Source organism: Oratosquilla oratoria, chromosome 30, assembly GCF_046742065.1.
Source record: "Oratosquilla oratoria isolate Oo_2021 chromosome 30, ASM4674206v1, whole genome shotgun sequence".
In the NCBI taxonomy this organism is placed as follows: Eukaryota; Metazoa; Arthropoda; class Malacostraca; order Stomatopoda; family Squillidae; genus Oratosquilla; species Oratosquilla oratoria.
Window position 1 is genome coordinate 3,521,808 of NC_134806.1, and position 24,133 is coordinate 3,545,940.

The window sequence follows — 24,133 nt, forward strand, 5'->3', positions numbered from 1 at the left end:
ACGGTCCCCACAGAGTGACATATCCTGGACCCACTCCATCTGAGGTATGGTCCCCACAGAGTGACAGATATCCTGGATCCACTCCATCAGTGGTATGGTCCCCACAGAGTGACAGATATAATCAAGATACAAGAAGATAGAGAGGGCAGTGACCAAACTGGTTCCAGCCTGACAGGTAAGGTATAGAATGATCAATCTGCCAACATTGAAATATAAAAAAGAAAGAGGTGACTTGATTACAATGTACTGGTTGCTAATGGGAGTATACAATACTGACAAGAAATCTCTTGATTACAGATGGGAAGGCTTTACAAAGTCAATCAATCAATCTATTGCCCCAGGTTTCTCTTGTAGGAGACCCATGGTTCTAAGTGTCTGGGAACAGTTAGTGGATGAACCCTTATGTCATACAGGGAAGAAATATTGTGTTGTTTGGGAATAGTTAGTGCAGAGCAGTGTATGATGAGGTGTTCAATGCCCTCTGTGTGATGGTTCCATCTTGGGGAAAAATGACACTATTTTAACGTTGGCTGGTGTCTTCAGTGCAAGTAACCTAATGTGGTTCTTGCTTCTTTTGCTTTAAAAAGGTCATGAAAACAAATTGAAAAAATAGTAAATGTTGAAAGGAAATGAAGAAATACAGCTTTCCAGACAGATATAAAAATACTTGGAATAACCTACGTGATACAGCCTAATCTGGAACCATACATGAATATAAATCTAAGTATGATAACTAAAAAATTAGGATACAGCCCAAGTTAGAACCATACATGAATTTGAAGCTAGGTATGATAATTAGAGAGTATGAGACAGGGATCCTCAAGCATTACTCCTTTCTTGTATAATACAATTAGGGAAATACACCAAACACCCTTTCCCACTTAAATCACATGAAATTAAAATTACCTTTAATAAAAGACGTTTCCGTCGGTGAGGGTTATCTGATACTCCGAGCATTCCTTCAGTATCAAGAATTAATGCCTTTGACTTTTCATCATATGCTCCCCATACTCCAATGGTGCAAGATGTCTGACTAGGGCTTGTTCTGTGGAATAATGCAAACTTATTACACATTCTTTAGAGATAGAGATAGATTTGGAGAGAGAGAAAAAAGAGAGAGGAAGAGAGAAAGTGAGAGAGAGAGAGAGAGAGAGAGAGAGAGAGAGAGAGAGAGAGAGAGAGAGAGATAGAGAGAGAGAGAGAGAGAGAGAGAGAGAGAGAAAAGAAAGAGAGAGAGAGAGAGAGAGAGAGGAAAGAGAGAGAGAGAGAGAGAGAGAGAGAGAGAGAGAGAGAGAGAGAGAGAGAGAGAGAGAGAGAGAGAGAGAGAGAGAGAGAGAGAGAGAGAGAGAGAGAGAGAGGAGAGAGAGAGAGAGAGAGAGAGAGGAAAGAGAGGAAAGAGAGGAAAGAGAGGAAAGAGAGGAAAGAGAGGAAAGAGAGGAAAGAGAGAGAAAGAGAGAGGAAAGAGAGGAAAGAGAAAGAGAGGAAAGAGAGAGAGAGAGAGAGAGAGAGAGAGAGAGAGAGAGGAAAGAGAGGAAAGAGAGGAAAGAGGGGAAAGAGGGGAAAGAGGGGAAAGAAGGGGAAAGATGGGGAAAGATGGGGAAAGATGGGGAAAGGGGGAAAAGAGGGAAAAGAGGGAAAAGAGGGAAAGAGGGGAAAGAGGGAGAAGAGGAGGGGAAGAGGAGGGGAAGAGGGGGAGAGGGGAGAGAGAGAGAGGAGAGGGAGGGGAGAGGGGAAGAGTGGGAGGAGAGGGAGAGGGAGGAGAGTGGGGGAGAAAGGAGAAGGAGGAGGAAGAGAGAGGAGGGAAGAGAGGAAGGGAGGGAGGGAGAAGAGGAGGGGAGGATGGGGAGGGAGGGGAGAGGAGGAGAGGGAGAGAGGGGAGAGGGAGGGGGAGGAGAGGGGTGAGGAGGGAGAGGAGGAGGAGGAGAGAGAGGGAGGAGAGGGAGGGAGGAGAGAGAGGAGGAAGGAGAGGGAGAGAGGAGAGGGAGGAGAGGGATGAGAGGGAGGAGAGGAGAGAGAGGAGAGGAGAGGAGAGGAGGAGAGAGAGGAGAGAGAGAGAAGAAAGAAGAGAGAGAAGAGAGGGAGAGGGAGAGAGGAGAGGAGAAGAGGAGAGAGATGAGAGTGAGAAAGAAGAGGGAGAAGAGAGGAGAGAAGAAGAGAGAAGGGAGGGAGAGAAGAGAAGAGAGGGGAGAGAAAGAGAAGAAGAGGGAAAGAAGAGGGAGAGAGGAGAGAGGGAGAGAAAGAGAAGGAAGAGAGAGGGAGAGGTGAGAGTGAGAGGAGAGGTGAGAGAGGAGAGGAGAGGAGAGGGAGAGGTGAAGAGAGAGAGATGAGTGAGGTGAGGTGAAAGAGAGAGAGATGAGGGAGAGGTGAGGTGAAGGAAAGGTGAGGTGAAGGAAAGGTAAGGTGAAGGAAAGGAGAGGGAGAGGAGAGGGAGAGGAGAGGGAGAAAGAGGGGAGTGAGACAGAGAAAGAAAGAAAAAAAAAAAGAGAAAAAGATAATCTTGCATAAACAATCTCAGTTGTCATTTATTTTTTCAATATTAGAGCATACCTAAAATTTGCAAAGGCTAATTTCAGTCTACAAAGTATTTTGTTTAGGAGCAAAACCTTGTTCATTCTGGCCAGAGTCTGTATTTAGCCGACAATAAATATTGAATTTAATCATAAGAAAATCTATATTCTACCCCATAATCCTTCTTACATTACAAACACATGTTTACCTAAATATTTCTTTTCCATTAAAGAAGATGTGATTAAGAGCATGAGACTTGCCCTCTCCTGTATTCCCGAAGATGGACACCACCTTGACTTGCAGGTCCTCTTGATGCTTACATCCCATTTTCTGGAGTAGTTCTGCCTCATTCTTTACCTGTAAAATAAAGACTCGATTTTAATCATGTCCTCCTTTCCACGTCCTTTTCACCCTTTTAGTACCATCAATGTTATCTCTTAACCACCAGTTTTCCTTTATCCATGTAGTATCCAGATCTCTCTTGGAAAAAACTTTTAAAGAGTTGTCTATTTTCTAATAGTGAGGGAATATTCCCATGTTGCTGGCTAAAAGTAGTAGATGGAGGGGAGTAGTTGCTAGTGGAATAGAGACATACCTTGGATCCAATCCAGAAACCGAGTGCCAGCCCCTCAGGGCTGCAAATCCAGATAGAAGAAAGGGGGTGGGGGGAGGGGAGTGAACAAATTTTGAAAATGGGCAGCAGGTACCCATCACTGGGCTTCAGGAACATTATGAAAGAGAAGTTTTACAAGTTTATCAATATACATAGTTTTTTCCCGCTGGCTGAGCGGGTTAAGGCATCGTTACTTGCAGCAAAAGTCGAGGGGTTGGTGGTTCGAATCCTGCCACTGGCAAGTTGAACCAAGGGCATGGTTCATTAAATTCCATGCTACAAAGTCCTCTGTGAGGGGCACCATCCTAGCCTCCCAATAGGGGGGAGTTTGTGATGTTAAACCATATCATCATCATCATCAAAAGGAGGTAGCTATGGCAGAGGCACATATCTATTCCCACCCATTTCCCTCCCCTTCACCCCCTCCCATCTCAGCTCCTCATGGATGACAGGTCATCCCTGCATCCACCATCTGCCCTGGGTCAAATGCAATAAAGCAAAACACAACACATCCACAGCAAGGCCACTTCACTTAATCAGTAGCCCCCAACTCTGTCCCCTCATGTGGAAAAAGAGATGGGGAGAAATCCCTCCAGGCTGCATCAAAATATTATTCACACGTACGTACCCTCTAAACCCCATCCCTCCCTTCCTTGCACAACATTATCATCCATACACATTTTCCACAAGTAAAATTACAAGTACATACATACATACATACATATACCAAGGCTTTTTCCCCCTTACTAGGGAGGTAGCCAAAAAGGAAAAGGCATAAAATCATTCCCACCCATTCCATCCCTGAATACACTCCACACCCCTCCACCCTCCCTCTCATCTTAGCACCTCATGGATGCCGGGTCATCCCTGCACCTTGTCCATTGCCCTGGGTCAGAAGCAGTGTCGCAAGACACAGCACATACACAGCAAGGCCGCTTCATTAAATCAGCGACCCCCCCCTCTCCGTCCCCCCATGCATAAAGGAGAAGACGGGGTGAAATCCCTTCGGGCTGCGTCAAAATTTGCTCACACATACTACCTCACCCCCCATCCCCCCCGCCCATTCCACATCATGCATCACAACATTATCCATATACAACCATTCTCCATTCACCACCTGTCTTCTGTCCTCTCCCGTCCTTCCTCAACAGACATTCCCCTCTTCCCAAAAGCCCCCTTCACCCCATCCATCCACCTCATCCCAAGTAAATGTAGATAAAAATGAAGTGAGGAGATGTAGAGGGATTAATGATGGTAGCAGGTTCAATGTGAGTATGAAAGGTGAGAAGCTTACACAAGTGTAGAGTTTTAAGTATTTGGGGTAGTCTATGACAGTGAATGGAGACACAGATGCTAAAGCAAGTGAATAGGTATTTGGGATAAACCCAAAAACAAAGTTGTTATGGAGTAACTGTATTCATGGTACTATATGGAGTAAACATACATACATATACTAGGGGCTTTTTTCCCCTTACAAGGGAGGTAGCCAAAGTCAAAGGCATAAATCCCCTCCCACTCATTTCATCCTCACATACTCCACTCTCACTTACCACATCTCCATCCCTCTTTTCTTGGCTCCTCCTGGATGACAGGTCATCCCTGTATCTCATCCACTACCCTGAGTCAGAAGCAATGCAGCAAGACACAGCACATCCACAGCAAGACCGCTTCATTTAATTGGCACCCCCCCCTCTGTCCCCTCATGCAGAAAAAGAGAAGACTGGGAGAAATCCCTTCAGGCTGCATCAAAATATCATTCACACATACTCCCAATCCTCCATGCTTTCCACAGCTCTTTTACTAATCTTTCTTCACTCATTCTTTCCAGTGTCCAAACCATCCCAATACTTTTTCATCAATCCTATTTCCCTACTCCTTTTCCACTGCTGCTCTCCTCCTCATTTCTCACATTATCCAGCCCAATAATCCCTACTATGCTTCTCAGGTATTTCATCTCAAACACAAACTCTTCCTCTCTTATGTTCCATGTTTCTGCTGCATACAGTGTTCTTGGTACAATCACCCCTTCACATAACTTCCATCTTAGCATACATTTCCAAATGTCTATTTCTCATTACACTTTTTAATCCCCCCTAGGCATTTACTTGCTTCTCTCAGTCTACATTCTATCTCCACCTCCACTCCTCCCTTTCCTGCCATTCTCTCTCAAGTATCTAAAGCTATCCACTTCCTAGAGCCTTTCTCCCTTAATACTCACTTCCAATTTACTGCCATCCTCTTCCCTTGTACATCTCATCACCTTACTTTTACCCACATTTATCTTTAACTTCCTTCTACTTTTTCTAACAGAAATATGAAGTATGAGGGAGGTGGAGAGAAAGAGACTGAATATTTCTGTGATGAAGTGTTTGACAAATAGAGGTTACAAGAGTGGATAAAGAATTGTGGAGGTAAGTCAGAAGACAAGGGTGGGGAGGAAGCCATCAGTCTGGGAAGAATAGAGAATGTGGAGTTGGTTTGGGGATGTGGAAAGAATGAACCAAGAAACACTAGCAAAGAGGGTATAGAAAGCAGATGTGAATGGAGTGACTGGGATGACACTGAGAATGGGATAAATGGATGGGATAAAGGAGGCTCTTGATGAATGTGGAATGTTTGTTGACCAGGGAATAGTGTGGAAATTATAGGAGTGAATGGAGGGACATTATGAATGGATAAAGGAATGATGTGACCTGCAGGGAAATTCTATCTGGTTCATAATCTATTTTTCAGTGGATAAGGAGGGAAGAAGTCATCATATGATGAAGCATTGGGAATAAACTAACTTCAGCTATGGAAGAATTGTGCCTCACCAAACTACTTTGATTTGGGCAGCATGGTGGAAGACTAACAGATTTAAAACACATTTGACAAACCATAGCCCAGTTCTACATACATAATCTATGTCAGGAATGTTCTTGGCATTTATCATCTGAACTATATGAATTAAGTCTCCTTAACAACCCACTATGATACATACATAAACCAAAAGGCATTTCCCCCCCATATAATGAAAGTAAGGTGGCCAAATCAAATCCCACACACATGGTTCACCAATCCAAAAAACCCACTGTGTGTTTATAAATGAATACTCTAGCTGAATACTTATATGAAAGCCATGTTTTCAGATTGGCCTTTCTGTTGTTGTTGGAGTTCTATAGACTGGCCGAGCAGTCCCACCTCTCTAAGAAACATCATGGCTGGAAGTGGTTTTTCCCACAAATCTTTTATAGTGTGTATATTGTGATGTTGGCATGCATAGTGGCATACAATACAGTCTTCCACAATGTGTTGTATAGTATGGGGTGAAGTGCTGCATCCTAGACAGTTATCTGCAATGCAGTCATCCAGCCTCTTCCCATAGATTAGAAGAGTTGGATGGTGGCTGCACTGTAAGTTTGGCTAGGTGGAATCTGTCCTTTTGATGGAGAGAGGATTCAAAAGGATATCAAGAAGGTCTGGCATGCAGCGATGTACTGTATTTCAGTTTGTTGATGGAGCAGTGAGCGATAAGATTATAGATATGCTTCTGGAGGCTGGCATGTGGTGGTTGTAAAGGCAGAGAAGAGAGTATTTGTGTGTGATATAGGTATTTGGGTGTTGTTTTGATGTTTTGGTGTGTGTGTGGGTGTTTGCTATGTAGTGCAGAGGGTGTGCTGTGTTTGTGGAGGCTGCAGCAAATGTTTGTGTGTCTCGTTTCAAGTTGATCCTTGACTTTGAGGACTTTCTTTTCATGGTGTAAATGGTCTGTAGGCATTGTATTTGTGCAGCATGTAATTAGCTTTCAAGCTTTGTTCTGTATGGTCTGCAGGGTGTTGTGGTGTGTCTTAGTGAGATTATGGGTCCATACAGGGCTCACATAATTCATCATTGAGTGTATGTATTGTTTATATACTGTAGTAATAGTTTCTGTTTTGTCCAAATACTGTTCCCTCAATTGTTCAAGCACATTACATCTAGGTTTGCATTTTGTCCTCATGTTTGTGATTTCTTATTTGAATGAAATGAATGTTACACCAAGAATCTTGTACCTACCAGTGTATCTTGCACCTTGTATCTATCAATGTAACACTTCTGTTGTATCAATGTATCTTGTATCTTGTACCTTGTATCTATTAATGTACCACTTCTGTTGGCCTTTCTGTTCTATTTTGGTCTTTAAAATTCTTAGCAGAACCTTAAACATTACTGATACTGTATGGCAATCCCAGCCCATCCTGTGAGGGTATGAGCTTGTTCTTGAGCAAGTGCCTGGCACACGATGCATCATAACTCTACCTAAAACAGAAACAAATCCAGTAACCTTAATTTATACTTTCCAATAACAGGGTAATGATCGCACAGTAACTTACCAAGATATCTTCCTTTTCATCTATGAGTTTGAAGCTTTCCTTTTTCACAGCCATGAGGGAGACACTTCGCATCTTGTTACACAAGATATCTGGAGCTCCTCCCTCTGCAATAGTCATGTTAAAAATTATCACATTGTGTATTTTACCTACATACATATACCAAGGCTTTTTCCCCCTTACAAGGGAGGTAGCCAAAAAGAAAAAGGCATATAAAACCATTCCCACACATTTCAATCCTAAACACACTCCACTCCTCTCCACCCTCCCTCGTATCTTGGCACCTTTAGTTGTATTATATAGGAAGTGACCCATCTTGTATCTTTCAGCTGCAACTATAATTGCATCCATTTCCTCCTAAGTTAAAACCCTATCATAACTGATGAGAATAAAGTTACTTCAATCAAACAAAAAATAGAAGGATTAATATGAAGCCTTGGTTCTCCCTTGCAAGAAACCTTCCCTATTTTTTCTCTGGTTGAGGAAATGCCTATCCTAATCCTTAAATTCTTCAATACGAATCAAATATTCCCATGCACATTAGCTGCCTAATGTATGATGATGCATTACAATATGTGCACTATAAAATATAAAGTTACAGTTGTTATATTTATTCTCTCTCCCCCAGAATGTTCATAACCACAGAAAACGCCATCAAGCCTAGACACAGAATACAGGGGTTACTTAGCTACAACTACAAAATAAATATAATCAGGACACCAATCCTGGCATCCTCATATACTCACTCGTGCCTCATGACATCTATATAGGCATTGTCATAATCCAGGGGTTAAGACCTCTTACCTCAACATAAATGATGGCAAATTCACCGACCCAAAATACACTGAGATTCAAGCTTTAACTTATTTTCCTCTCACTGGAACATAAAATATAATTCCAAGCCTAAAATCTTTTTAAACCAAGATAGGTATTTACATACATATACCAAAGGCTTTTTCCCCCTTACAAGGGAGGTAGCCAAAAAGAAAAAGGCATAATAACCATTCCCACCCATTCCATCCCAAAAACACTCCACTCCCCTCCTCCCTCTTATCTTGGCACCTCCTGGATGATGGGTCAACCCTGCATCTTGTCCACTGCCCTGGGTCAGAGGCAGTGTTGCAAGACACAGCACATCCACAGCAAGGCCGTTTCATTAAATTGTTACATTTCAAAAAGAATGATAATTCACTTCCTCCAACTTGCTCTGTTCTTGGCCTTCCTTCCCCTATCAACAACAATAATAATAAATAAATATATTTGTTTACATGTATTTACCTAACTGAAGTATACAGGAAAGGAGCAATGCTCTTTAGGTCCCGTTTCCTGTTTTCTAATTTTTTATCGTACCTAGCCTCAAATTCATATACAGTTCCAACTTAATCTATATCCTTGATTTCCAATTAAAGGTGCAGGGATGACCCGTCATCCAGGAGGTGCTAAGAGAAGAGGGAGGGTGGAGGGGAGTGGAGTGTATTTAGGGATGGAATGGGTGGGAATGATTTTATGACTTTTTCTTTTTGGCTACCTTCCCTGAAAGGGGGAAAAGGCCTTGGTATATGTATGTATGTAGATTTGAACTTGTTTATTGTTTGAGCTTGGGCTAAATCATTTCCCAAGCTGTTCCAAGTATTTATACACCTATATGGAAAATTTTACTTCTTCACATCCTTTAGTCTTTCTTAATCTACTCCCATCTTTAATCTGGAGATCTCTTCTGTCAATGCAATCTCCTCTTTAGTGATCTGAATACTATAATCATACCACCTCTTTCTCTTCAATCTTTCAAAGTTGGCAGACCCAGTATTTTTAGTCTTTCCTCATAAGTATATACATGTATACATATACTAAAAAGGCCCTATCCCTCTTATAAGGTAGGGGTGGCCCAGTGAGTATGTGAGGATGCTAAGTATTCCCACTTAGATCGTAAGAGGCGAGAAAAACAGGATGGGGATTGGGACCAGGCATCCTTCTCCCTGTAGCCCCACAGGGGACATTCCTAAAAGAAGTAAAGGCATAAGAGGGTCTAGGAGTTTTCCAACTAGCACCCTAAGGTTTGGGTCTTTTAATGTGTGTGGATGTGGTACAGATGAGAGTAAAAGGGAAGAGATAAGTACAGTACTACCTCACATTAACAGACTAAAAGGGGGGTAACGGTGTCCGTTTATGTGAATAATCCGTTGATTTGGAGTGGTTTTTGGGTGGCATAGTGATTGCATGCACTAAACAACAGCACCAAAAACATAGCAAAAACACCGCAAACAGAGCTAATTAACGCCCGTTAATGAGAGGTAGTACTGTAGTATGTTTGTGAGAAGAAAGATGGATGTGTTGGCTTTGAGTGAAACTACGTTGAGAGGGAAGGGCAAGTGTGAGTTTGGGAGTGTAATTGGAAGGTTCTCAGGAGTGAAGAGAGGGCGAGGGAGAGAAGGGGTGGCTATACTAGTAAGAAGAGATAGGTAAATGTGTAGTGGAGTGGAAGGAGGTTTCTTGAAGGATAATGTGGATGAAGGTGAAACTGGGAAAGGAGATGTGGGTTTTAGTAAGTGCATATGGACCTGGCAGTGAGAAGAGTGTAGAAGAAAGGGAGGCTTTTTGAATGGATTTAAATGAGTGCATAGAGGAATTTGGGAGGAACGTCAATGTAGTAGTATTGAGAGACCTTAATGCTAGGATAGGAAATGAACCAAATGACTGAGTGGTTGAGAAATGTGGAGTTCCAGGAAAGAGTTGTAGTGGAGAGTTGATGGTGGAGATGCGTCTAGAAAGTGAGTTGATGATAGCAAATACAGTGTTTCGGAAGAAAGTCAAGCATAAATACACATGGGAGAGGGTGGTGGAGGGAAGGAAGGTAGATAGAGCGTTAATGGACTATGTAGTGGTAAACAGGAGTATAATAGGAAGAGTTAAAGATATACATGTGCTAAGGGGAGAGAGTGGGGGAATATCAGATAATTTTCTGGTGGAAGGTAAGTTGAGAGTGGAGGATAGATGGAGAAAGAGGAAAAGGACAAAAGGTAGGGAGGTGCTTAGAGTCAACTCTTTAAATGAAAAGGAAAAATCGAAGGAGTACAAGAAGAAGCTGAGAGAGAAATGGGAGGGAGTGAAGGACAGAGTAGAACTAGGAGTGGAGGAGGAATGGGGATGGTTCAAGGAGGGAGTCACAAAGTGTGCAAAGATGGTGTATGGAACAAGAAGGATGGAAGGAAATAGAAGGAAGGGTAGTGAATGGTGGGATGAGGAGACAAAGAAGGTTGGAGAAGAGAAAAAGTGAGCTTACACAGATTGGTTACAAAATAGGACGAGGGAGTCGTATGAGAGGTACAAAGAAAAGAAAAGAGAAGTAAAGCAAAAGGTAAAGGAGACAAAGAGGAGAGCAGATGTGAAATGGGATAAGAGTATGACAGAAAATTTTGAAAGTAATAAAAAGATGTTTTGGAAAGAAATTAAGAGAGGAAGAGGAGGCGAATCAAATAGAGAAGAAAAGGTAGAAAGTGCATATGGAGAGATGATAATGGAGGAGAAGGCAGTAAGGGGAAGATGGGCAGAGTATTTTAGGGAGTTGCTAAATGTGAAGGATAGGGAGAGAAAGATAGTTGCACTGGGAAGTGCTAAGAAAATGACCATGATGAGTGAGGAAAATGGAGGAGAAATAAGGAAGGATGAAGTGAAGGCAGTTGTTAAGATGATGAGAGCAGGTAAGGCACCTGGGATGGATGGATGCCATGCAGAATGTCTAAAAAAAGGAGGTACAGTGATGGTGGACTGGCTGGTGAGGTTATTCAATGTTTGCTGGAGAGAGGGTAGAGTGCCAGAGGACTGGAGGAGTGCCTGTATAGTTCCACTTTACGAAGGAAAGGGGGACAAATGTAAGTGTAGTAGTTTCAGAGGGATTAGCTTGTTAAGTGTAGTTGGGAAGGCTTATGGAAGGATCTTGATTGAGAGGATTAGGAGAGGAACAGAGGGAGTAATTGGTGAGGAACAGTGTGGATTTAGAACAGGTAGATGTTGTGTAATCAGACTTTTGTGGTAAGACAGATATGTGAGAAAGCTATAGGAAAAGGTAAGGATTTTTTTTTGGCTTTTATGGACTGGGTTGACAAGAAGGCACTGTGGGAGGTTTTGCAGATATATGGGATAGGAGGAAAGCTTCTAGGAACTGTCAAGAGTTTTTATATGAGTAGTAGAGCATGTGTCAGGATCAGAAATAGAGAGAGTGGTTCGAGGTAAAGGTGGGACTTCGTCAGGGATGTGTTATGTCGCCCTGGAGGAGGTGAGGAGAAGAACAGGGGTGGTAAGGGAATTGGGAGATAGGGTGGATGAATGAGTATTGGGATGGTTTGGACACATGGAAAGAATGAGTGAAGAAAGACTATCAAAAGAGGTATGGAAGGCAGATGTGGAGGGAGTGAACATGAGGGGGCGACCTAGGATGAGATGGATGGATAGGGTGAAAGGGGCTTTGGGGAAGAGGGGAATGTCTGTTGAGGAAGGACGGGAGAGGACAGAAGACGGGGGTGAATGGAGAATGGTTGTATATGGATGATGTTGTGATGCATGAGGTGGAATGGGTGGGGGGATGGGGGGTGAGGTAGTGTGTGTGTGTGTGTGTGTGTGTGTGCAAGAAAATTTGATGCAGCCTGAAGGGATTTCTCCCTGTCTTCTCTTTTTCTGCATGAGGGGACAGAGAGGGGGGTCACCGATTTAATGATGTGGCCTTGCTGTGGATGTGCTGTGTCTTGCGACACTGCCTCTGACCCAGGGCAGTGGACAAGATGTAGGGATGACCCATCATTCAGGAGGTGCCAAGATAAGAGGGAGGGTAAAGGATGGAGGGGAGTGGAGTGTATTTAGGGATGAAATGGGTGGGAATGTTTTTTTTTATGCCTTTTTCTTTTTGGCTACCTCCCTTGAAAGGGGGAAAAAGCCTTTGGTATATGTTTGTATATTTAATCTTAACTCCTTGTGGATGAATAGTCATACCAGTCCCCTTCCCATTAACCTGGTCAGAAGCAATGCAGCAAATATTATATAATCAATTACTTACCATGATTAAAATACTGTTACAACAATAGTAATAATAGTAATAATAATAACCATAATAACAAAGAGAGAGGAGACAGAGAGGAAAGAGAAAGATAGGAGAGAGAGATGGAAGAGAAATGGGTAGAAAGATGGGGGAGAGAGAGATGGGACAGGAAGATAGGAGAGATGAGAGATAGGATATATATATATTAAGGGAGAAGGAAACAGATAGAGGCACTTACGGAGAGAGGATATAGAGTTTAGGGAGGGGTCGACAGGAAGGCCACTCTCCGATGCCACAGATGCCATCGAGGTCATTATGGCTGGGAACTGGTTACTCGGTGAGACCACCAGACCTGCAAGAAAAAATTCTCCATTACTTCTCAATTAATACTTTGAAGTAATATTAGTTATGATTCAGTTCAATGTTGAAAAATCCCCCTCTCAGAGAGGGCTAGGGCAATGTTCTTGCCTTAACAGTTTAGCATTTTCCTCGTATGAAATAATTATACTAACTAGAGTGGGTAAAAGTAAAGTAATGAGATGTGCAGGGGGAGAGGATGGCAGTAAATTGGAAGAGAGGAGTGACTGGAAGAAGTGGATAGCTTTTGATACTTGGGGCAAAGGTGCCAAGAAAGGGAAGAGTGGAGGTGGAGGTAGAATATAGATTGGGAGAAGCAAGTAAATGCCTTGGGGGATTAAAAAGTGTAATGAGAAATAGACATTTGGAATGGATGCTAAGGGGACATTGTGTGAAGAGATGATCGTGCCAACAGCACTGTATGGGGCAGAAACATGGAACATAAGGGAGAAAGTATTTAAATGTGTTCGAGATGAAATCCCTGAGAAGTATGGTAGGGGTTACTAGGCTGGACAGAGTGAGAAGCAAAGAGGTGAGGAGGAGAGCAAAGGTGGAAGGGGAGTTAGGGGGTGGGGTTGATGAAAGAGTATTGGGATAGTTTGCACACATGGAAAGAATGAGTGAAGAAAGATTAGTAAACGAGGTGTGGAAGGCAGAGGTAGTAAACATGAGGAAGGATGAGATGGATGGATGGAGTAAAAGGGGCATTGGGAAAGAGAGGGTGTCTGTTGAGGAAGGAAGACAGAAGATGGGGGTGAGTGGAGAGTGGTTGTGTATGGATGATGCTGTGATGCATAGAAGGGGATGGGTGGGGGATGGGGGTTGAGGGAGTATATGTGAATGATATTTTGACACAGCCTGAAGGGATTTCTCCCTGCCTTCTCTTTTTCTGCATGGGGGATGGTGAGGAGTGGTTGCCAATTAAATGAAGTGGCCTTGCTGTGGGTGTGCTCTGTCTTGCTGCATTGCTTCTGACCGAAGGCAGTGGGGGAGATGTAGGAATGAATCATCATCCAGGAGCCAAGAAAAGAGGGAGGGAGGGAGAGGTAGTGAATAGGAGAGGAGTATGTAGGGATGAAATGGGTGGGGGTGGATTTATGATTTTGACTTTGGCTACCTCCCTTGTAAGGGGGGAAAAAGCCCTTGGTGTATGGTGTGAGTGACTTATGGACCTGTCCTGAGGCCTTTGCCAGTTAACTTGAGGCAGTAGGTCTCCTGCAAGAGACCAGAGGTAACTGACTGACTGAAAAAGAGCTCAAGTAATACCCATATTAAGACCAAACCACTAGAAAACCCTGCATCATTGAGACCAATATCACTATTATCTACCATATCCAAGCTGATGGAAAGATTAATAGCAGAAAGAGTAATAATAAAACTATTCACATCCCCTAAGCAACATGGATTCAATAAGAGCCACTCTACAAGCACCCAAATGCTGGAAGAAAGTTCCACCTGAAAGAATGGTTATAGTAGCTGATGACATAAACAAGGTGAAGATGTGGAGACTATCCCAAGAGACACACATCTACAGCTGAATAGAATACCTATGCGTTATGTGCTTGAACTGTTGAGGCAAATAACAATCTGCTGGGAATTGGCGAGGAGAGCAAAATTCAAACCCATAACTCACCAAACATGAGACCAGCATACACATAAAGAAGACACTTGTTAAATTTCCCAGACCTGAGCTGCCTAAGAAGATATTCACACCAATGACAAAAAGTGGTTAACTTCTCAACAGGGACCCAGTGCAGAGTGACCCAAAATAACAATAAGGCTACACAACAGTGTCCCCTAAGGAACAATACTTTCACCTTTGCTATCCTCTCTCTTCATAAGAGATCTCCCAATCCCTGAACCAAAACTTAACACAAAACTCTCACTCACACAGACAATCTAACAATTATTACCCAGCATACACATTACAAAAGTGACTAAAAATATCCAAGGCTAAATATATTAAGACAAATTACAGCAATGGCTCTGACATTAGCGAATGGCAGGCCCTTGCTAAAAATTATCAGTAACACTGATTATTCCAGACAACCATAAAAACACCACCAGACTGTAAAACTGAACAAGCCAAGGCCTTCCACAGGAAAAGAACCCTAAAATTCTGGTCCTCACTTTTGGTACCCATATGACCTTCATCCCAAACATTGAGAATCAGTAAGAAAAGAAAACTACTAAAATCCATTGCAAGCATGGGCTTTGGATAACAGAATAAAACTAATTACAGTCTTCAAACAATTCATAAGAACCACCCTTGACTTCACTTTTACAGCACAGTTTCCTAACAATCAGCAAAAGATAGGACACATTCTATGCAAAACAAAGCAGATAACAGGATGCACCAAAACCATCCCAATAGGACAACAGTACAAAAATTATACAACTACTACCACTACTACTATTACTACTACTTCAACTGCTACTACTACTACTACTCTATTGGTTATCAGGACAGGTAATGCCATCACCACTTTCACTGTGCCTCTCTGGATTGGGCTGTCTTCAGCCGTTTCTCTCCAGTCTTGTAGGTTGGGATTAATTTGTACCATGTGACCCACCACTCCATCAATATCTCTGTCTTCTGAGTGGGCACCTACCCCTCACTCTTCCTTCCATCACCATCTTTGGCAATCTGGTTTGTTCCATCCTGGCACAGTGACCGGCCCACCTTGCTCTTCTTCTGCATACAATGTACTGCAGTAGTTGCTGTCCTGTCTCCTCTCTAATTTCTCTATTGCATTATCTCTTCCATTCTCCAGTCTCTTAGTCATACACTAGTCCCAAGATTCTTCTAAGAATGTTGTTTTCAAAGACTTCTGGCCTTTTTTGTTGTTCTGTCAAGGTCCACATCTTACAACCATATAACACAGTTGGTCGAATTTCTATGCAAGTTATAAGTTTTGTCTTTTTACAAACTTTTTCTGTTCCTTACAATGGGTACACAGTTCTATACTAGAATCCTTGATTCCATTCCCTCATCTTATAACACACAAGCATTACCAACTGAATATAAAATAAGAGCTGCATACTACTCAAACACACAACAACCTACCACCCAATACACCCACACAAAAACATTCACACAAGATCACCAAATTAAATACTTCACTAACAACACCCAAAAATGGGCCCCAGAGAAAAAGATCCTTCTCTGGAGAAGTAAGAACTACAATGGTATGCTCGTGTTTAGTTCACCATCGAATATTAATACTGTATCAACACAGAATAAGCCAAGCCACAGAATCAAACTGCCATAGATGAAACCGACACATACAAGGCACCGAACTTGTCTTCTAATGCCCCACACTAACAATCCCTATACAACAATACAACTTCCCTGGTCACCCCTAGGCCTTCCCAGTAGCCACCGCTGGTTACCTAGAAGCCAAAAAAGTCTCCTGCACGAGAGACGTAGGGCAAAGGATTGACTGAAATTTTCATTTAACCAGCAATATTATTTAACTGGCAGCTTGACATCTCCATGAATTCCAGATACGTTTGAGTTTACTGTATACAAAGCTGACCAATCCTTACTTTGAGGCAGGTGGGAAAGTCCTCGACAAGGGTCAATGGCAGGTAGACGTCTCGCCGTTCCACATCCTCGATCTCGGGAAATTGTCTTCCCTCCACAACTGCTGAGACTTCCACCGATCACATCACCACTACCCCTCTTGCCCTCCATCCTGATCACAATGTACACCCTACTGTGGATCTGTAAAACATAAACATAAAGTGAGGGAGTGGGAAAGAAACTGAGGAAAGGATGGAGAAAGCATGGATGGTTGAAGCACAGAAGAGAGTGTGGACACAGGGGAAATATGGGGTAAATGGAAGAAGAGAGGGTGTAAGCATGAGATAGAGATGGAGAGAAAAAGAGAGAGAAAAAAGAGAGAGAGAGAAAAGAGAGAGAGAGAGAGAGAGAGAGAGAGAGAGAGAGAGAGAGAGAGAGAGAGAGAGAGAGAGAGAGAGAGAGAGAGAGAGAGAGAGAGAGAGAGGGAAGAGAGAGAGAAGAGAGAGGGAAGAGAGAGGGAAGAGAGAGGGAAGAGAGAGGGAAGAGAGAGGGAAGAGAAAGGGAAGAGAAAGGGAAGAGAAAGGGAAGAGAAAGGGAAGAGAAAGGGAAGAGAAAGGGAAGAGAAAGGGAAGAGAAAGGGAAGAGAAAGGGAAGAGAAAGGGAAGAGAAAGGGAAGAGAAAGGGAAGAGAGGGGGAAGAGAGGGGGAAGAGAGGGGGAAGAGAGAGGGGGAAGAGAGAGGGGGAAGAGAGGGGGAAGAGAGAGGAAGGAGAGGGGGAAGAGAGAGGAAGGAGAGGGTGAAGAAAGAGGGAGGAAGGAGAGGGTGAAGAAAGAGGGAGGAAGAGAGAGAGGGGGGAAAGAGAGAGGGGGAAGAAGGAGAAGGGGAAAAGAGAGGGGAAGAGAGAGGGGGAAGAGAGAGGAAGGAGAGGGGGAAGAGAGAGGAAGGAGAGGGTGAAGAAAGAGGGAGGAAGAGAGAGAGAGGGGGGAAAGAGAGAGGGGGAAGAAGGAGAAGGGGAAAAGAGAGGGGAAGAGAGAGGGGGAAGAGAGAGGGGGGAAGAAAGAGAGGGGGAGGAAAGAGAGAGCAGGGAAGAATGAGAGGGAGGGAGAAAAAGAGAGAGAGAGAGATGGAGAGAGAGAGAGATGGAGAGAGAGAGATGGAGAGAGAGAGAGAGAGAGAGAGAGAGAGAGAGAGAGAGAGAGAGAGAGAGAGAGAGAGAGAGAGAGAGAGAGAGAGAGAGAGAGAGAGAGAGAGAGAGAGAGAGCAGAGGAAGGGAGAGAGAGAGAAGAGGAAGGGAGAGAGAGAGAGGGAGAGGGAGGAAGGGAGAGAGAGGAAGGGAGAGGGAGTAAGGGAGAGGGAGGAAGGGAGAGGGAGAAAGGGTGGGAGAAAGGAAAGGAGAAAGGGAGAAAGGAAGAAAGGGAGAAAGGAAGGGAGAGAGGGAGGGGTAGAGAAAGGGGGAGGGGGGGAGGGAGAGAAGGAGAGAGAGGAAGAAGGGAGGGAGAGAAGGAAGGAGAGGGAGGAAAAGGAGAGAGAGAGAGAGAGAGAGAGAGAGAGAGAGAGAGAGAGAGAGAGAGAGAGAGAGAGAGAGAGAGAGAGAGAGAGAGAGAGAGAGAGAGAGAGAGAGAGAGAGAGAGAGAGAGAGAGAGAGAGAGAGAGAGAGAGAGAGAGAGAGAGAGAGAGAGAGAGAGAGAGAGAGAGAGAGAGAGCACGAAAGTGGGAGGGAAGGAGAGAGAGGGGAGAGGGATAGAGATGGGGGGAGAGGGAGGCAGAGGGAGGGAGGAAGGGAGAGAGAGCATGAGGGTGGGAGGGAAGGAGAGAGAGGGGAGAGGGGTAAAGATGGGAGAGGGGGGAGGGAGAGGGGGGAGGGAGAGGGGGGAGGGAGAGGGAGAGAGAGAGAGAGAGAGAGAGAGAGAGGGAGAGAGAGAGAGAGAGAGAGAGAGAGAGAGAGAGAGAGAGAGAGAGAGAGAGAGAGAGAGAGAGAGAGAGAGAGAGAGAGAGAGAGAGAGAGGGATGAAAGAAAGAGAGGGAGGAAAGAGAAAGAGAGGGAGGAAAGAGAAAGAGAGGGAGGAAAGAGAAAGAGAGGGAGGAAAGAGAAAGAGAGGAGAGAGAGAGAGAGAGAGAGAGAGAGAGAGAGAGAGAGAGAGAGAGAGAGAGAGAGAGAGAGAGGAGAGAGAGAAGAGAGAGAGAGAAGAGAGAGAGAGAGAAGACAGAGAGAAGACAGAGAGAGAGATAGTGAGAGAAAGAGAGAAGAGAGAGAGAGAGAGAGAGAGAGAGAGAGAGAGGAGAGAGAGAGAGAGAGAGAGAGAGAGAGAGAGAGAGAGAGAGAGAGAGAGAGAGAGAGAGAGAGAGAGAGAGAGGAAAGAGAGAGAGAGGAAAGAGAGAGAGAGGAAAGAGAGAGAGAGGAAAGAGAGAGAGGAAAGAGAGAGAGGAGATAGTGACAAAGTGAGAGAGAAAGAGAGAGCGGAAAAAAAATGTATTTCAAATGAGCTACATTCATGGGGATCAGGAGTCACAGATGTGACCTTCTTGCAATGACCTTCACAACCACTTGGCCCCTGCAGTTCAGGTAACAACTGCACATACACAGGTTTCTGAACACAAGGAGGCACAACTCTCATAAACATCATTCAATAATAACTATGTCTATCAACTTGTTTTCCCCTCTCCCTTACATCTCCCACCTTTATATAACTGTATTTCTGCAAATTATCTTATTATGAAGTAAAATGTTTCCAACTGCAATACACTGACATTACAAGCCATTGTAATCCGCACTATCAAAGCAAGGGTTGGGATGATTCTGCCTAAAACTTTTTGGGAGAAATTAAGCTTAACTACAGATTATCTAGGTCTGGCCGTGAAAACTTTCTAGAGGTTAAATCTAAAAACAATCGTACTATCACATGTCATGTATTTTTTGTTTTTAATCTTTAGTAAATGAGATATGATAAGCCTATAATTGACAAGTGGTATATCATTACATTAAATCATCAAATACATTACTGTTGGGTGTATATTAAGTATCTTTACAATTACACATCCTTAGGAAACCTCCAACCCTGCACATTTTTAACAAGAAAATAGGCTTGATAGGACACAAGTGAAAAAATACACTTGCAAACTGTATACAGTAGTTTATGTACAATGGTTTCCCATGAATAAAATCAAAAGTGAATCATTTGACCCTAGGAATGAATTTACGAAAAGCATGGCATACTATGTGAGCATTCTAAGGACAATCCTACAACTGTAGAGTACTGTACTTTCAAAACTTAAAAGACGTATATATAATACAGATAATTATGAGAGTTGTTGACAGTACCATCTAGATACCAGGGAGTGCCACATGACTGTTACAAGCTGCACCACAACAGTGGTAAGTACCTTATGTCACTCAGGGGTGGGGACATTGATAATAATTGTTGCCTTGAGTTCCACTGACTAAAAATTCAAAGCCCCACAAAAGCTGGCAATGGTCATCAGGTCCTCTCACAAATCTTTCACTGGGAAAAAATTTGGACTGTTGTCTGTGTTATTTTAATGTGGGACTGCTTCTGTCACCAGTTGAAAGTTGCAGGAGAGGGGGAGCAGTCACCAGATGTTAGCTCTTCATGTGTGAAAAGATGGAAGAAATAGAGCTGAAGATGATAAAAGATCTTGGGCCCAACACAAAGACAAAATGTCAACCCACTAGCTAGAGATGAAGGGGTTGACAGGTTTTGAAAAGGGGCAGTAAGGAGATAGTTACCTATCTTGTAGGACCACCACAAGGCACCTGTCAGTGGTCCCTTCAAGAATTGGATTTACGTTTGGGGTTACCTGATTTAATATGAAACTGCTTAGTCTTCATGCTACAGCCTGTTTTGTAACTTTTGTATTAATACAGAATGTCTACTTTTACGATGAAGTGTTGTGTGGTGTTAGGTTGGCTTAAAACAAACAGACCCTTTACAAACAATACAGAATGCACTAACACCATCCCAACAGAACACTAGCACTCAGAAACCAAAATCTTTCCACAGGACATCATAAGAAAATTATAGGCACACAGTTCTATTCTAGAGCTTTTAATCCCACTCACCCACTTAATTACATCATACAAACACAACCAGCTGAAAAAATCAGCATCCTTCTCAAATATAAACAATAATATATCACTTGTATTATACAATACATCCATACCCAGACCAAAAAACAAACTATTCAAGACTAACCACCAAACTTGATATGACATCAAACTGCCTAGAGCTGACATCAGCCTTAGAGAAAATTCACTCTCAAGAGAAGAGAGAACCACACTAGCTTGCTTGCATTCATGACACAACCCAGCTCTTAAGACAGTACCAGCACAGAATAGGCCAGGCCACAGAATCAAACTGCCCTAAACACAACCATCACACAGAAGACACTGAACAACCACACTTGTCATTTTCTATACACCAACATGTTTCTTCCTTCAGTGACCTATGGGCCAGTCTGGTGGCCACTGCCAGATAACTGGGTCTCCTGCGAGTTAGACCTGGGCAAATGGACCAAGAGAATGATAGGGTGTCTTTAGACTCTATCTGCCTTATCTATGTCCACTGCATCCATGAGTGTTCTATTTTATGGTACCGTTAAATCTGCTCAGTATTTGTTGTGCAAGATTTGTGAACAATGTGATGGTCCTTTTTGAAGCCATGTTGAAATTATGATGAATGTGTGTGTAGTTCAACTCTTTCCAGGAGAATTTTCCTCTATTATAGTTGTATTATATTTGTTGCTGATAACAAGTGGTTCTCTTTTTGGGGACAATATAATGCTGAAAAGATGGAGTCACAGAAGTAGTAAAGGAGATCTAAGCAGGTTATAGATGGGAGAGATTGTAGAGATAACATTCTTGTGTGAAAATTAGCTTCCAATCATAAAAGAATATTATTATTTTGTAGCAAAAAAATAGTGCTTTTATCTTTATAGACAATGCCACAATGAAATGGGTCTTGGAGGTAGTAGACATCTTAGAAGGGTTACAGATGGGAAGGATAGTAGATTAAGTGATAGGCATTCTTCTTGGAGTGGAAATAATCTCCAATCATAAAAAAGAATGCCATGATTGATATATGTCTACAAAATACTAGTTGCTTTGCCAGTTTATCCAACTTTAGGATGAGAATTGTTTATGAATTCTTGGTATCTGGTTATATGACCATTAGCTGAAGACCCTAATATTTCTGATAGACAACATAAGCAATAATAATAAAGAACATTTTAGTGATACAAAGGGGATGCCAAAATGGAACAAGGCCATCAGTTTCACAAGAATGCCTTAACACCTTTGCTATGATGACAATCCAGATTTTTTTTTTAATGCTATTCAATAATGAAAAGGTTCTTTTGCTGAACGAGTTACCAGCTTGGACAATCCCTTCATTACAGTGATAATAGCAAAACCAGTCAAATTTATTCAATTGATTGTAGAATCCTATTGTATATACATGTACCAAAAGGCCTTTTCCCCCTTATAAGGAGGGTTGTCAAGTCATACCACATGTCTACCTTACACCCATCCAAAAATTAGTCCATTGCCCCTTGTGGTAAGACACGCGAAAAAGCTATAGGAAAAGGTAAGGATGTTCTCTGGGTTTTATGGATTTGGAAAAGGCTTATGACAGGGTAGACAGGAAGGCACTGTGGCAGGTATTGCAGATATATAGGATAGGAGGAAAGCTGTTAAGAGCAGTCAAGGGTTTTTATGAGAGTAGTAGAGCTTGTGTTAAGATTAGAAATGGAGTGAGTGGTTTGAGGTAAAGGTGGGACTTTATCAGGGATGCGTTATGTTGCCTTGGCTGTTCAGTTTATGCATGGATGGGGTGGTGCAAGGTAAATGCAAGGGTAGCGGGTCAGGGATTGAAGATAGTTAAAGAAAATGGAGAGAAGCGGTAGATAAGCCAATTGTTGTTTGCTGACGACACTGTGCTTGTAGCAAGATCAGAGGAGGGATTGAGGAAGTTAGTGACAGTTTGGGAAGGTGTGTGAAAATTAAAGTTAAAGATAAATGTGGGTAAAAGTAAGGTGATGAGATGTACAAGGAGAGAGAGTGGCAGCAGACTGGAAGTGAGTATTATGGGAGAGAGACTGGAGGAAGTGGATAGTTTTAGATACTTTGGTGTGAATGTGGCAGGAAAGAGAGGAGTGGGGGGTGGAGGCAGAATGTAAATAGAGAGAAGCAAGTAAATGCCTTTGGGAATTAAAACGTGTAATGAGAAATAGACATTTGGGAATGGATGCTAAGACGAGATTGTATGAAGGAGTGATTGTGCTGACAGCATTATAAAGGGCAGAAACATGGAACATATGGGAGGAAGAGAGGAGGAGTTTGAATGTGTTTGAGATGAGGTGTCTGAGAAGTGTGATGGGGGTTACTAGGCTGGATAGTGAGAAATGAGGAGGTGAGGAGAACAGGGGTGGAAAGGGAGTTGGGAGATAGGGCTGATAAAGGAGTATTAGGATGGTTTGGACACATGGAAAGAATGAGTGAAGAAAGACTAATAAATGGTGTGGAAGGCAGAGGTGGAAGGAGTGAACATGAGGGGTTAACCAAGGATGAGATGGATGGATGGGGTAAAAGGGGTATTGGGAAAGCAGGAAATGTATGTTGAGGAAGGATGGGAGAGGACAGAAGATAGGGGTGAATGGAGATGTGTTGTGTATGGATGATATTGTGATGCATGAGGGGGAGTGGGTGGGGGATGGGGGGTGAGGGAGCATGTATGAGAAATAAACTGATGCAGCTCAAAGGGATTTCTCCCAGTCTTCTCCTTTTCTGCATGAGGGGACGGAGAGGGGGGTCACCGATTTAATGAAACGGCCTTGCTGTGGATGTGCTGTGTCTTGTGACACTGCTTCTGACCCAGGGCAGTGGACAAGCTGCAGGGATGACCCATCATCCAGGAGGTGCCAAGATAAGAGAGAGGGAAGAGTTTAGAGGGGAGTGGAGTATGTAGGGGATGGAATTGGTGGGAGTGGTTTCTATGCCTTTGTTTTTTTTGGCTACCTCCCTTGAAAGGGGGAAAAATCCTTTGGTATATGTACAGTATGTATGTATGCACCTTCCACCTTAGCTCCTCATGGATGAAGGGTTATCCTAACCATTGATCAGGTCTGAGGATACACAGCAAGACAACACCACACCTTCCACTCACCATGGCTGGGGTGGTGCAGTACCTCACCATTTCCACTTCCAAGGTAATCCTCAGCTTCTTGGGGGCACCCTCTCCCCCCTGGCACTGCCTGCAGTTAAGAGGTACTCTCCCTAACCTGAGATCAGGGTGCCGCCGCTAATAACGGTGGCGGCATTGTGCGGACAACAAACCATATAAGTGAATGGTTCTGGACCACCTGCAAGGTTTGGGTCTGAGCAGGTACTAGCCCTGCAAAGGGCTCAAGAACGGAGGCTGGTTTATCTGACCTCTAACTTGCTCAAGAAATACATAGATGTCCCTTCAGGCTGCATATTTTTTCATTCATTCATTCACAACCACTCTCCATTCACATCTTTCTCTTGTTCTTTCCTTTCCCTGCTCAACAGATGTTCCTCTTGCATCCACGCCCCTTCCACCCTGTCCATCTACCTCATTCTTGGTCTTCTCCTTAAGTTCCCTCCATCCATCTCCACCTTCCATATTTTTTGCTAGCATTTCTTCACTTATTTTTTTCATATGTGCAAATCACCCAAGCATTCTCTGATCAACCCCATGAGCCAATTCTCTTTCCATC

General features: G+C 43.2%; 1 protein-coding gene across 9 annotated transcripts in view; it reads right to left on the minus strand.

Annotated features, from left to right (window-relative positions):
* The window catches only part of LOC143040987 (zinc finger FYVE domain-containing protein 1-like), a 62,124-nt gene that overhangs the window by 32,845 nt on the left and 5,146 nt on the right, over window positions 1–24,133 (minus strand). For 5 of the 9 annotated variants that reach the window (XR_012967767.1, XR_012967766.1, XM_076212451.1 and 2 more), the window contains exons 1-6: window positions 23,560–23,604; window positions 16,406–16,583; window positions 12,738–12,851; window positions 7,474–7,577; window positions 2,717–2,865; window positions 907–1,045 (exon numbers count right to left, since the gene is read on the minus strand). Coding sequence is in view for 7 of the 9 variants with exons in the window: in XM_076212451.1 (XP_076068566.1) it covers window positions 907–1,045; window positions 2,717–2,865; window positions 7,474–7,577; window positions 12,738–12,851; window positions 16,406–16,583; window positions 23,560–23,589 (714 nt within the window). In the remaining 2 variants the exon portion in view is untranslated. Of the gene's footprint in view, window positions 1–906; window positions 1,046–2,716; window positions 2,866–7,473; window positions 7,578–12,737; window positions 12,852–16,405; window positions 16,584–23,559; window positions 23,605–24,133 lie in introns of those variants that run through there. The other 4 variants (XM_076212456.1, XM_076212454.1, XM_076212455.1 and 1 more) reach the window with 1 other exon arrangement.